The sequence below is a fragment of the Schistocerca piceifrons genome, chromosome 3 (genome assembly GCF_021461385.2).
Source record: "Schistocerca piceifrons isolate TAMUIC-IGC-003096 chromosome 3, iqSchPice1.1, whole genome shotgun sequence".
In the NCBI taxonomy this organism is placed as follows: Eukaryota; Metazoa; Arthropoda; class Insecta; order Orthoptera; family Acrididae; genus Schistocerca; species Schistocerca piceifrons.
Window position 1 is genome coordinate 138,267,137 of NC_060140.1, and position 14,084 is coordinate 138,281,220.

The 14,084-nt window shown below is 35.6% G+C and overlaps 1 protein-coding gene across 1 annotated transcript in view; it reads left to right on the top strand.

Moving 5' to 3' along the window:
* The window catches only part of LOC124789292 (CTD nuclear envelope phosphatase 1 homolog), a 94,042-nt gene extending 80,693 nt beyond the window's left edge, over positions 1 to 13,349 (top strand). Inside the window, 2 exon segments of the mRNA XM_047256603.1 lie at positions 5,952 to 6,104; positions 8,473 to 13,349. Coding sequence (XP_047112559.1) covers positions 5,952 to 6,097 — 146 coding nt within the window. The 3' untranslated portion in view covers positions 6,098 to 6,104; positions 8,473 to 13,349.
* Positions 13,350 to 14,084: the final 735 nt, after the last annotated feature.

The following is a 14,084-nucleotide window of genomic DNA, read 5'->3' on the forward strand; positions in this document are numbered from 1 at the left end:
AGTGGAACTCAGTTTTTTTACTAGCTTCTCAAGCTACATTTCTCTTCCCAAGTTAACACACACACACACACACACACACACACACACACACACACACACACGGTTAATCTCTTCAAGTTTTTAGTGATTTCTTTATCAGTATTTCATCCAGGAATCGAAAGAGTAATATATGCAAGAAGAATTAAAAGTGTCAACTATTTGTGTAAAATTGTAGATGCTTCACACTGATAGTAGTCAGATGTAAATGAAACATATTTGTTGTAATTGTTGCTGAAAGAACTGCTCTAGATGTCATTTAAGGAAGAGCTTCAACATTTTTCATGTATGTTACTGTCCCATTTGAGTCTTTGTTGAGTGGATACTTACTTTTGCGTTGAATATGCGGAATATTGGAAATTGCATACAGTATTGTTTGTATAATTTAAATCAGGTGTCTCCAAACATTTTAGCGCAAGGGTCACACTGGCGCTTCCACTAAGTCCCAAGGGACAAGACCTAGCTGTAGTCTAATTTTCTTGAGGCCTGATACTGTAATACTACTCAGAACTCTTCGGTACAGTGGAGAAGTTTTCGGATTGCTTACCACTGCTGCCAGTCTTCGTGAGCTGACACTGAGTGGCTTCGCAATAGTCATTATACAGTGAACTGATTATTGCTTGACCTTGAACTGTGGCCTTAATTTCATTTCATATACGTTGCTACTAATATATACCACTCATGAAGGTTGTTGTAATGCATTTTTATGAAACCTTGTTACTTCAGTACGTCTTTAACTTCACAGCAAATGATCAGAATGTACTGTGAGCTGTGTATGGTATCAGCACTGTGGGATATCTTTCCACCACTGCATTCCTCACCCCACGGAGGCAATAGTGTGGTTACCTCCGCTCCCTGTGGTCACCGCTGGCATGGCAGAAGAAAAGTCGGACAGAATATATAGTTCACCATACTGACATACTGTAGTATAGAATTATGCACAACTTTTCATTTCAGGACTAGACGGTGATTGAAGTATCTATGGCACAGGGAGCAGGCTGCAATTTCTGTTGGCACCTACGGCAAGTGTACACGTCATTTCATTTTTACAGTGAACCAATGTGTGTGCTGTGCCTTACATATTGTTACAACTACTTCAAACAATGCTAAATGTATAGTAATGCCATATTCCAGATAGTAGAGAAGTTATGTGCAGTAGTACAGCACCATCTAGGCAGTAGCGACATGTGTGATCTGAAAAGCAAAGTATAGTGATACTAGAGCATTTTGTGACTACAGTATCTTAGTGAAGGCACAGTTTCACAGTAATTAATTAATTAAAATTGCCTTGAAGATAAGTTTGGTGCAATTCTTTGCTCAGAACCCTTGCTATTACAGTGAAACCCCACTTTTACATTTTTCAAATGACTTAAATTGTGTAAAATGTGGGAAAATGTAAAATGTGGGAGATAACGCTTTAAGCTGTAAAAATTACGTATTAGGATACCCCCTTGCACTGTATGTGTGATAGATGTACATTACAAGCATCAAAAGACTTGTCAGGGACTTGTTTATTATCTAATGAAGGTTTACTATCTAATAAAAACTGCTGATGTGGCTGGAACTGATAACTGTCTGGGAAATAGGAATGTTTGACTCAATTTTACATGTCATAGTTGGTGTTTTTGAAAGCCTGCAGCTGTCATTCATTATTTAAATAATGAAATACCGCACTAGTTATGTATTTAGCACAATGCATTACAAGAATTTTTTCTCGTTGTCAATTGAAAATATGTAAATAAGTATTTTGTATGGTGTTTGAATATGTGTTATTCTGCATCTCTTGCACTGTAGTCATCTTTTGGAGGTTATCAGGTACTGTGCCTCATCAGTTATGTAGAAAACCACACCCACCCATCCAAACACACACACACACACACACACACACACACACACACACACACACACACACACACAAACTATCACTCACGTTGTTTATTTGCGTAACATCACAAAAAAATACATACGTAAATACTGCACTTGACGACAGGAATAAATTCTCGAAACACATTTTGCTCAGCATGAATAAAATAAAGTATAATCAGTGCTGTGTTTAAACTGAAAACATTTGAGCAACGCAAAGTGAATGACGGTGTCAACTAGAGCTCCAAGTGGCCATACACCGAAACACGCTAAATATGGTTCGACAAAGATGCCACAATCATGAAATTGTGTTTGCGCAGTCGAGACAGTTTAGAAATGGTTGTGATTGGTCATGATATCTTCATTCGAATGAATCTGGTTACTCACATCAGCCACCACACCAAGTAGAGCTTGGCAGCGGCGGAAAATACAGTATGAATTGTTCCAGCTTTTAGACGTTTACCGGTTGAAATTCGCTGAGTAGAGTACCCAGGTGTCAAGAAACTTAACCACATAATATTTGTAAACACTTGTGGACGGCCAACATTTTTTCTCCACAAACATTTTTTCGTAATGCGTAAATTGTGGGAAAATTATAAATATGTTGACACGAAATCCGCTTCAAATTAACATTTGTTGGTATAGGAAATTTGGTGGGACCGATGAAAAATGTCGTGAACGGCGGGAATACGTTAATTCCGGGAACATAAAAGTGGGGTTATACTATAATAATATTAATTGGAGTCGTTTTGATTTGCAGTTACATCAATACACTAATATTTTGTGATTTATCCAAGTTATAAGGCCAGTGTATAATTTGAAATGAAACAATAAGTGTTCTCAAAGAATCCAATATAAAACTTCTTTATGAGACTAAACATTCTCAGAGGTATACCAAATTCACAGGATACCGACGGTTAGAAATATGTGTGTCTCTGAAACGTGGTTTGAAATCTCAGCAAATGTTATTTAAGAATGTAAATGCTGAATAAGAAGAAGTAACTAGTGCTGTTTTCCATGTGGCTCACTCAATAGCAAATGTGGAAAACTATTTGCTGGCACTGAATTTGTAAAGGATTGCATGACTGTAGCAGTTGAAATGTGACCAGAAAAATCTTATTCATTTAAAAACACTAGTTTGTCATCAAACACTGTGGCTCCGAGAGTAAATGATATTGCTGGCTATATATTAATACAGTTATCTGAGAAAACTCGAGATTTAAGTGTGTCTTTAGTTCTGGATGAGTCGACAGTTGTTTCATATACTGCACGAATGTTAATTTTTATTCAAAGGATAAACAAAAATTATGAAGTCTATGAAGAGCTTCTTGGCATTTGTAGCATTCACATCCATGGCAGAAGAAATTTTTAAATGAGCAGGAAATGCTGTTCATAAAAACAGTCTTCAATGGAAAAACTTATAGTGTATCACAACTGACAACATAGAAAAATCTGTGAAAAAAGTAAAGGTGTCTTTGCTCTTGTGTCAAAGGTGGTAGAAAATGACAGTGGATCAAAACAATTAAACTTACATTTTAAAGCCTCCAGCTATTAATTATATAAGATCACATGCTCTCAATCACTGTCAGTTCCACAAGTTTATTGAAGGGATTGAAGAAAGTGACTTACCATGTTATACAATAATACCCTGGCTTAGCTGTGAGAGAGCACTGATTAGTTTTGTAGCTATGAGCAACAATCAAAATCCAGAATGAGATGTTCGCTCTGCAGTGGAATGTGCACTGTTATGAAACTTTCCTAGCAGATTAAAACTGTGTGCCGGACCGAGACTCAAACTCGGGACCTTTGCCATTCGTGGGCAAGTGCTGTACCACCTGAGTTACCCAACCACGGCTCACGCCCCGTCCTCACAGAAGAGCTTCTGTGAAGTTTGTAAAGTAGGAGACGAGGTACTGGCAGAAGTAAAGTTGCAAGGACGGAGTGTGAGTTGTGCTTGGGTAGCTCAGATGGTAGAGCACTTGCCTGCAAAAGGCAAAGTTCCCGAGTTCGAGTCATGGTCTGACACACAGTTTTAATCTGCCAAGAAAGTTTCCAACAATCAAAATTTTCTTGAATGAAAAGAGTCATCCTCTGGCTGAGTTACAAAACACCATTTTGTACAGATTTCATTAAACATATGAATGACCTTAATTAAGACCTGCTACTGTCTGATTTGTTCACATATATTAAATACTCTTGACAAAAAAATGTTTTGTTTCAATCTCAGGTGAACAAAAAATGTTTCAAGCATTTTAGTATATGCCGCCAAACATTCAGTCAGCAATTTACGGTAGATTTTGCAGCTGATTCTCTTGAGTGTTTTACAAATAAATTTTGAGTCCTGTTTTTCAGATTTTGATGCAATTGCAAATGATACTAAGATTTTCCAAAGCTGTTTTAACACCAGTGTAGAAAGTCTTACCCCAAAATTTCATATGGAAATCATTGGTTTGCAATGTAGCAATTTTTATAAAGATAAATATTTAAATTTATCATTGCTGGATAGTCATAGACTCAGTATAGTCCTGTCAGCTGCATAAGTTTGCTCATGGCTTTCTTCCACTTTCGGCACTGTGAAAAAATATATTCCAAAATGAAATACACTAAAAATATGTACAGACCAAATTAACTGAGGAGCATTTGAAGTGACTGCTGATAATTTACACTAGTAAACTTGCTCTACAACTGCAAGCAATTGTAAATGGGAGGTTATAGCTACATACAGTAAATCTCATTAATCATAACTGCAGTGCTTAATTTCATTATGTGAATTGCCTATGTTCATCACATAGGAATGGTAAATTTCCAGGAAAAAACAGTTAAAATGTTCAGTTACATTACATATGTCAGTTAATGTATATCGTAATTGGTAATAAAACAAAAATAGCTGGTTATTGCACATATTTTGTATGATTTATTTGCATTGTAAATTTTACATTTTGTACAGTGTTGCTTCACTTAATGAACATGATTCATTCCTGAGCCTTTTGCTCATTATTAATACTTGTCACGTGAAACACATTCTTCCACACGAATCCATGTGGAATAGGTCAGTGCGTTCCACTCTGAAAAAATAGGTACTCGGAACAGATTTATAATATGGCATTGTAATTTTTTATGTATAGTACAGTACGTCCAGTTTCAGAAGAAAATTGCCTTAAGACATTTGTTCATGCAATTGCTTCAAAATTTGCCGAAAAAAACTAGCACGATTGTGAATTAAATTCATAGCATGGATAGCTACTGACTTATGGGCATCTTTAATGAATTTGTGTTAGTTAATGATGACAAATCGGAATTGGAATTCATGAACAGATAGTGCAAGAGGAGGGGTTACCATGTGCCACCAAAGAAAAGATCTTGCAAAATCATTGCAGAGCATTTGCAACATCGTTGTAGAAGCCTGAGCAGTGGTATGAGTGGCAATAATTGCAGCACGAGATGCATTGCGATCAGTACAGCTGATGAATATAACATTGTTGGAGCTTCTACTTTACATAGCAGTAGTTTGTAGGAGAATGCATAACTTAGTTTTCATTTATAGTGGCCAGATCCAGGCCAGAAGATGGTTTTTAAAATGATTATTAAAAACTGAAAAAATAACATGAAACAGACTATGTGAAACATTATCCCTAGGCATGTCAGTTGCTTACATTTTCTTCTATATGTTGTTTGAATCGCTCATTATGGGAGGTGCTCGATAAGTTAGGTTCAACTGTAATTTTAAAAAATATTATGGCAGGCCAAATACCATGCATGTCTGACTCCTTAACTCAGGCCTGGTGTTCATGCTTTTTCTCTATCAAATGCAAAACTTCCTGTATTAGTCTTTATAATTAATTGTTAATGGAAATAGGAACAAAGAGGTAAGAGACATGAACAAGGTGATGGGAGGATCTGGCAAAAAGATGAAAGATTATTAAGATGACAATTTGAGTACAAGCTTTTATTATGATTTTTCTTGTTGGCCTTGGAGGAATATGCACTAGACTTTGATTTAATTTGTATCTTTAAAGTTTTGAGAGTTGAGAAATACGATCCTACTCTTGCAGATAATGCAATTCCAATTAAATCGTGGTTCTGTGATCCAATGGATACAGCTTTGCTGAACCTATTGCCAGTACTGGACGCATTACGTTTCACCCAGGATGTTCGAAGTGTGCTTAGTAGGAACTTGCATCTTCACCGCCTATGGTAACACTTAGGTAAGTGTTAGAAATGTGAAACTTTCAGTAATCCTACTTAATGGCATGGCATTATTTCAGTTCAAGTTGAGTTTCAAATTATTTTCATTTTGTTGTCTCTGAAACAAATACAGTTTTAACTGTTGTGACTCAATACATTTTTCTTGAAATTCATAGAATATGCGACTGTATTAGAGTGCTTTGTTTTGAAGTTAAATATGTATAAGAGTATCATATTCCTGAGGGTGGTATCCTTAAGCACCACACATGTGCACGCATTTTTCGTGATTATTAGAAGATATTTAAAATCATCAAGACAGAATGCTGGTCATTTTTACTTTCAAGAGGCAATGAACTTAGTACTGCCAATAAGATTTTTACTAAAGTAGAACACTGCCGTAGTTTATGAAACTTACTTGCTTTCTGTGGAAAGAGAGAGAGAGAGAGAGAGAGAGAGAGAGAGAGATGGGTTGGGAAAGGTTAAAAAAGAAGGGCAGGTCATTCAGACCCCAGGATAAGGGTGATGCACACAACAGGTGGGTCCTTTTAATGTAGAAGAGTGATTGACCTGCCCTTTCTTTGCAATCTTCATTAACTTGTGCATCTCTCTTTCCTGAGGAAGACCTAATGGCTCCAAAAGCTAACATGGTGTTGTGTCCTTTTCTATGTGTCTGTCAGCAGTACTATATTTTTCACTTCCTGAAGGTGAGTACTGTCCAGCAATTTTTTTTTCTTCTTTCCCACTAAATCACCCAATGTTCTGATGAAACCCAAGCAGTGCTCTGTGGCCTACTTTCTCTGTAACCACTTAATTGATAATTGCTAAGGGGCTTCACTTACCTATTTCTTCTTAATTGATAATTGCTAAGGAGCTTCTCTTATTTCTGATTTATTTCACCTCTTTCATTGAACCAGATATCTTTTGTTGGTCAGTATTAAAATTTGTATAGTTTATGAGCAATATACACTGAGGTGACAAAAGTCATGGGATAGCGATACGCACCGATGTAGATGGTGGTAGTATTATGTAAAAAAGGTATAAAAGGGCAATGCATTAGTAGAGCTGCCATTTGTACTCGGACGATTCACGTGAAAAATTTTCTGTTGTGATTATTTCCGCACAACAGAAATCAACAGACTTTGGATAAGAAATGGTAGTTGGAGTTAGACGCATGGGCCATTCCATTTTGGATATCATTAGGGAATTCAGCATTCCATGCCAAGAATACAAAATTTCACTTATTACATCTCACCATGAACAATGCAGTTATCACTTAACAACCAAGAGCAGCAGCTTGTGTGTATATTTATCTCTGCCAACAGACGAGAAACACCTGCAAATATCTGCAGTAATCAGTGTGGGATGTACGGTAAATGTATCCATTGCGACTCTGCGACAAAATATGGCATTAATTGGCTATGGCAGCAGATGAGTGATGCAAGTGCCTTTCTTTCTTGGCCTCGTGACACTATCAGAAGAATCCTAGACAGTGGAAAACCATGGCCTTGTGATATGAGTCCTGATTTCAGTTGGTAAGAGCTGATGTTTTGTGACGTGAGTCCTGATTTCAGTTGGTAAGAGCTGATGTTAGGGTTTGAGTATGGCACAGACCCCATGAAGCCTTGATCTCAAGTTGTCAACAAGGCACTGTGCCAGCAAGTGATGGCTCCATAATGGTGTGGGCCGTGTATACATGGAATGGATGTGTCCTGTGGTCATTGACTGGAAATGGTTATGTTCAGCTACTTGGAGACCATTTGCAGCCATTCATGGACTTCATATTTCCATACAAAAATGGGATTTTTATGGATGCAATGTGTTATGTCACCGGGCCACAGTTATAGATGGGTATTTAGGCAGCATGGAGGACTTCCAGTGACTTTTTGAGTCCAAGCCATGTTGAGTTTCTTCACTATTGGCAAAAAGAGAGATGACATGATGCCATGATTTTTGTCACCTCATTGTATAATGATGGTTATTGTAGCAATAAATTAAGAAATCTCAATAAGGATACCTGTTAGTTCAGTTCATTTACTGCTCCTAACAATTATATGGCCATGCGTGATTATGCTCTGATAAGCTGAACCCAGTTCCTTGAATACATTTGCAGAATATGAAAATGGAGTGGTGCTGCCTTCTTGTCTCTGATTTCTATTTTGAGGGTGACTCTATTTGTGGCGCACAAATTTCCTTATTCTTGCCTTTAACACGCAGAAGGTGTGTTCTTGTAAAGATTAATCATTGTGCAGAGTTTTTGGGCAATATATTAAATTTGCTATTTTTGTTGATTTGAAGGGTAATTTAACAATTGACAAAATTCATATTGTCTGTCCTTTCTGTCGTCATACATTATTTATTCTAACACTTATAAATGTTTCGCATTTGCAGGTGCTCCTGAGGGTCCTGTTTAGTTGCTCATTTTAGGTCCACTTCCCTCACCTGACTACATGGAATATGATGTTACTTTGTGATGTGAGACATTGGAAGTTTGTTTACCAATGTTCCAAAATATACATTGTATGAGTGGTGATTACTGAAGCCGTTGTTGAATTTCATTGTGGTGAAATATGACTTTTATCGACTAAAAGTGCAGTAAAATACTTTTTATATTGAAAATTTGTTTTACATGTCAGAATGTTAATGGTAAAAATCCTATCTACATTACAAGTAGTGAGAGAGCTTTCTCTCTCTCTCTCTGTCTCGTTTCTTCAATTACGATGCCATCAATGGACTTGTGTTTAATGTCACAAAAGAACTTACCTGCTGTGATGCATCTTCAGTGTCTATCTGGCAGTGATATTGCCAGCAACACAATGTGGATAATGTTTTATTGTAGATGAAAATGACTTGTTAGCGTGCACGTAGACAGGGATTTCTGTGTGAGTGAGTTATTTTCAGATAAAGGCCTCGGTAAGTTGAGAATTGAGTTGATTACTTAATTTGAAAGTCTGACTGTGTGTACTTATGTGCATCAACATTGTAATACCACTTAAACATTTTTATCTGATTGAACAGTGTATATCAAACCAGTGATTTATTGTATATGAAACCAGTGATTTACCACAACTGATATTTCTGGCCCCCATCTGTTGTATTACAGCTTCATATTTGATATATACCCTCACTCTTTCTATGTTAAGGTTGTGTTGACTGTTACTGTGGCCCAAGTAAAGAGAAAATGGATTTCTGTTTATATTGATGTTAATATGTACCAAAAATGTCATTGTATCTTTTTGCCAGTGAATTTTGTGTAAATGCAAAAGAGAAAGAAAGTAAACTAATTATATTTTGTGTTCACATGAGCTTAATAACTGGTTCCATTTGCTTTTGCTTCAGTTTGCAGTTGAATGTGTGTGTATTTAGAATCATTACTTGGTAGCTTTGAGTGTGAAGTTTTATTCTAATTTTTATTTTTCTTTAATGGCATTTTTGTTGTGTTATTTCTTCAGTAGGCAGTTATATAAAAAAATCTAGAGCATTCTAAGTAATATTATGTGGGGGTAAACAAAAGCAGCCTTGAGACATATAAAATGGGAAACAGTAGAAATGTATGTGGGGTCATTTCAAGATTTCCAGGCAGTGAGGCATGTCATGAACAGAGTATTTCCTTTTAATCTGTTGACAAGACAATGTACTAGGAGACAAGCCTTTTCCTCAAGCAGTTTTTGTAGTTTCAGAATAAAGAACGTGTTGCTTGTCATCTGCGTCATTTTCAAAAAGAAGTTTTTACTTTGAAACAAGACCCTCTACTCTGTTTTATCCCATGGCCAGAATTCTGTCTGTGAGAGGAGTGCTACAATGTGTGCCCTGTGCAATAATTTGTATTCTGTCTTTTAGTCTCTTGAAACATTAGTATTTATTTTTTTCTTAAATGGTCCCTAATTAATGCCATGATGTTGAAGTAAGTTGTTCTTTGTCCTACTTCATTTCTGGCATTACAGCTCCTCTTTGCCTTGATTTTTTTAAAATGTGTTTCTTTCTCAATAGTATTCCATCTCCTAGAGAATCTTGTAAGGGCATTTTCATACTAATCTCTGTAATATAGTGCTCATTTTGAGATAAGGTTTTCCTCTTCCAAGGTATGTCAATGTCACAATAAAATATAGCCCAAAGAAGCCTGTGAAGTATTCTAATAAATAAGTTTGGATTTTAAATTCCAATACTAAATATTTTTATGTTGTTAAAGCAGCAGCCTATGTGTGGTTAACTTGTGACAGTATATTTTTATAGTTCTATTACTTTTCATCTTTATACAGTCATTATACAAAAGCTCCAGAGTAAAATGGTATAATATCTATTGGTAAATGAAACTGTACTTGATTTTTAGATGGTACCTCCATTCCCAAATACCTCATATTGTTACTGACCATTCCTTGCTGATTTTGGGAAACTTAGTATCTTCTGTGCATAATGATAGAAGCACTTTCCTATTCCATTTCCTTTTTTTGTATTCTCTGGAGTAGTGCACTGAACATTTATAAATATCAGTTGTGGTATTCTTAGAAAATCATCTTCATCACACACAGAACAGTGGAATGCTTTTCATGGTCACGTTATAGCAGGCATGGTTATGTTTCTGTTGTCTGTATAGATATGTATTGCATAAGTACATGATCTCTTTGTATATAATGTTCCAAGATGTTACATGAATATTTATTTAAATTTGTGACATTTCAGCTGTAAATAAATCATACTGGGTTGGAACATAGTAGCATATATTAGTGTAATTTATTATGTGACAAAAGCATATAATGTATTTGAAGTCGTGTTTGACTTTGGATTTGTTATTTAAAGCACAATTTTTTAATGTAAATGTCCTTTCCCTGTATTAGATACTTTCTTTCATTAATCTCATGGTGCTCATTCAAGTACTAAACTTAAGGATGTGATGTTTTTCATGATCTAGTCAACAGGATAATAAATAGTCCATTCAGTTTTATACACAATCTAAATCTTTGTTTTACGAGCAGCTTGTCATCTTAATGCATTGTTACCTTGACATGGCAGATCTTCTTTCAGTATTTGCTACAAGGTGCTGAAACTGAATATGGAGAGGCTAAAAAAGTAGTAAGAAACAGAGGAAAATCTTACAACTGTAGAGGCTGGAAAAGTTACACACACTGCAGATTTAAGAAAGAATATGCTGAACTGCCATTCACCCTGCCCTCTTACCCCATCCTCTACCACAGGCTATCCGAAACAAATCCAAAGCTTTTTCACAAGTAGCAGCAAAGCTGCCTTTCATCACCATCCTGTAGTTTATCTTTTTGTTCACAGATTGATGTTTGGTAACAAATATATCACTACTATGACCTATTTTTCATTTTATCTGTTTTATATCTTTGTGCTGATGTAATGCATTATACTTCACATGACATTTGAATCTTGTATAAATTCATAATCCTTTGTTAAGTAACATATTACACTTACAATGTTTAGTGCAGGCGAGAAGGTTCATGAGAAACCAATATTTGCCCTCCCATTCCTTCCATTATTTGGAGATTACTTCCTGTTGTTTGTCATTTCTTGAAGAAAAATGCAAAATATGTTTGAATGCTATTTTTCTCTGTAAACCCCTCAGGCCTCCCTGAGTTGCAGCATAGATCCTGTATCAGTGGAATTTTTATTCACAGTACACAGATAATGTTGCACTGTGAAGAATAAGTTTATGGCTCTCTCTTAGTTCACTGCACAGGCCTACCATGTGTTACTTGTGAAATGATTTAGGGGCTAACTTAAGAATTTCTTTTAGCATAGCTTTTTAAAATAATATTGAAACTGGCACAAATTATGTGTTGTCATCTTACGTTTGCGTAAGTGGGATTGAAGCATTTCTAATTTGGAATTTAACTTAGGGTGAATCCTTTTTCATTGATAGTAATAGGTTAGTAGCGTTTTGATTTGTAAATGTGTCCTGTGTCAAAGTTACCAGGTTAAAAAGTAAAATTCTTATGTAAATACATGTATTGAATTACCCTGGTGCTATAATGAAACGTGTGTATCTGTACAATGACCAGATGATGGCTTGATGTATTTCTTTGCATTGTAACATCTTTTGACAAGTGATCTTCAGCTAAATAGTATTCATGTATTAGAGCCTCAGATAAAAGTATTTTCTGTCATATCACTGGATGTTGTATGATCATTCATGGATAGTAGTGTGCCCTCAAGCAGCAGAAAACTGTAGTAGATGTGTGGTCACACTTTAAAATGTTCAAAAGACACTTGTAAATGATAAAGTGTAACATACCGGTGGTTTTCTTTTTCCATTATCTCGGAATAGCCTTTTGGCTGTCACTTTCTATAAAGAGTACATTTCCTTTGTGATTATTGGGTTAGTGTTTAATTTACTGCCTTTGATAAAGACTGGTAAATAAAGGATTTTTTTTTTCTTATTCTTTCTTGTGCTTCACTAGCATAGATTCAGTATAAATTTATACTGTAGATCTAGAAGTTAAATCATTGCATTTTAGATTTTCCTGCAACATGCCTATGTGCCCCCCCCCCCCCTCTCTCTCTCTCTCTCTCTCTCTCTCTCTCTCTCTCTCTCTCTCTCTCTGACAAAATTGTTCTATACCCTTTACCGTCAGTTTTATTCTGTATTTTGTGCCCCTTCTTGTCTTCCTCCTGCAAAACGTAAGATCATGCATTATGTCTCATGTCATGATACCCATGCATGGAATCTTACAATTTGGCAGTATTTGTTTGTAATTTCAAATAATGTACTGTTAGGTCCTGCATCAAAGTTGGTCATTCAGAAGTGCTTGTCCATATACAGGCAGATGTTTGAGGCATGAGCATGAGCAAAACTGTCAATGTGCTAGACATGGTCCTACAGAGTGTGCAGTCAAACTGTGCTGTTTCATTTATGCCTGAGAGTTCAAAGTCATTGTCCTTAGTTTTGTCAAATTATAATACTGACACTTTGTTACACATTTTAGAAACAGTATTTGATTTTCTATTTGCATAACACTTTTTTATATTGTTAAGTCACAGTAGGTGCTGTGGTGAGCTAACATTTTTGTAGTTATTATTTGACATTTCCTTTATATGGCAAAAACGAAGACAGTATATTGAACTGTGTGGAACTTAGCTCCAGACAGTTGGAGGTATAAGTACAAGCAGAAACATTTTGTAACACTGGATTACACTCTAGCTCTGCATAAAACTGTAAATTTGTAAACAACTTTGTGTTAAGTTATACTGGATACAGATATCTTCTGTATAATTTGTAAAGTTTGAGAAGTAAATTGGAGAAATATAAATAATATTGTTTCCTTTGAAAATCAAACAAAATTATTTTTTACCCATTTATGTAGTCCTGAGCGTATTACATTATTCATCACAATTTTCATACTGAAGTAAATTAGTGTGTGGCACACAAAAGAAATCACTATGAGTTATTTGGTGTTGTGAAGCCAACAGAATGTAGTTAATGTGGTGTACATAGTTATATTCAAGAACAATGATTCATAGGACATTCATTAACAAATAATTGATGCAGAATTAATAAAAATAGTTATGAACAAAAAAGGAACACTTTCTTGTTTTCTGCCAAGTACCAACAGATTATTTGATTAATATTATGCAAATTATTAGATCACTTCCAGTATGACAACCTCTGCACATGGCAAATTAAATCAAACTTGTCCACCAGGTGGCTTTATTAGGAGATTATTCAAATGATTCTTACCAATAATGTACCAATGTAAATTCATCACGCAGAAATCTTTCATGAGCATAGAAATGTTGTACTAAGTATGTTTCAACTGTTGATGGTAATATGGGCTACTGCTAGTTGTAATGGCCTAGTCTTGGCTATATAGAAACTTGCAGGCTCCTGTGACCTTTCAGCTAATTTGGATACCAAATGATATAACTTTCCTTTCATTCAATCACTGAAAAAATTGCATTTGAGTTATGTACATAGCCAGTATTATACTTTTTTCATCATAAGAGTAAACCTGATGTAAAAGAACAAAAACACGGTGATTGGTTGG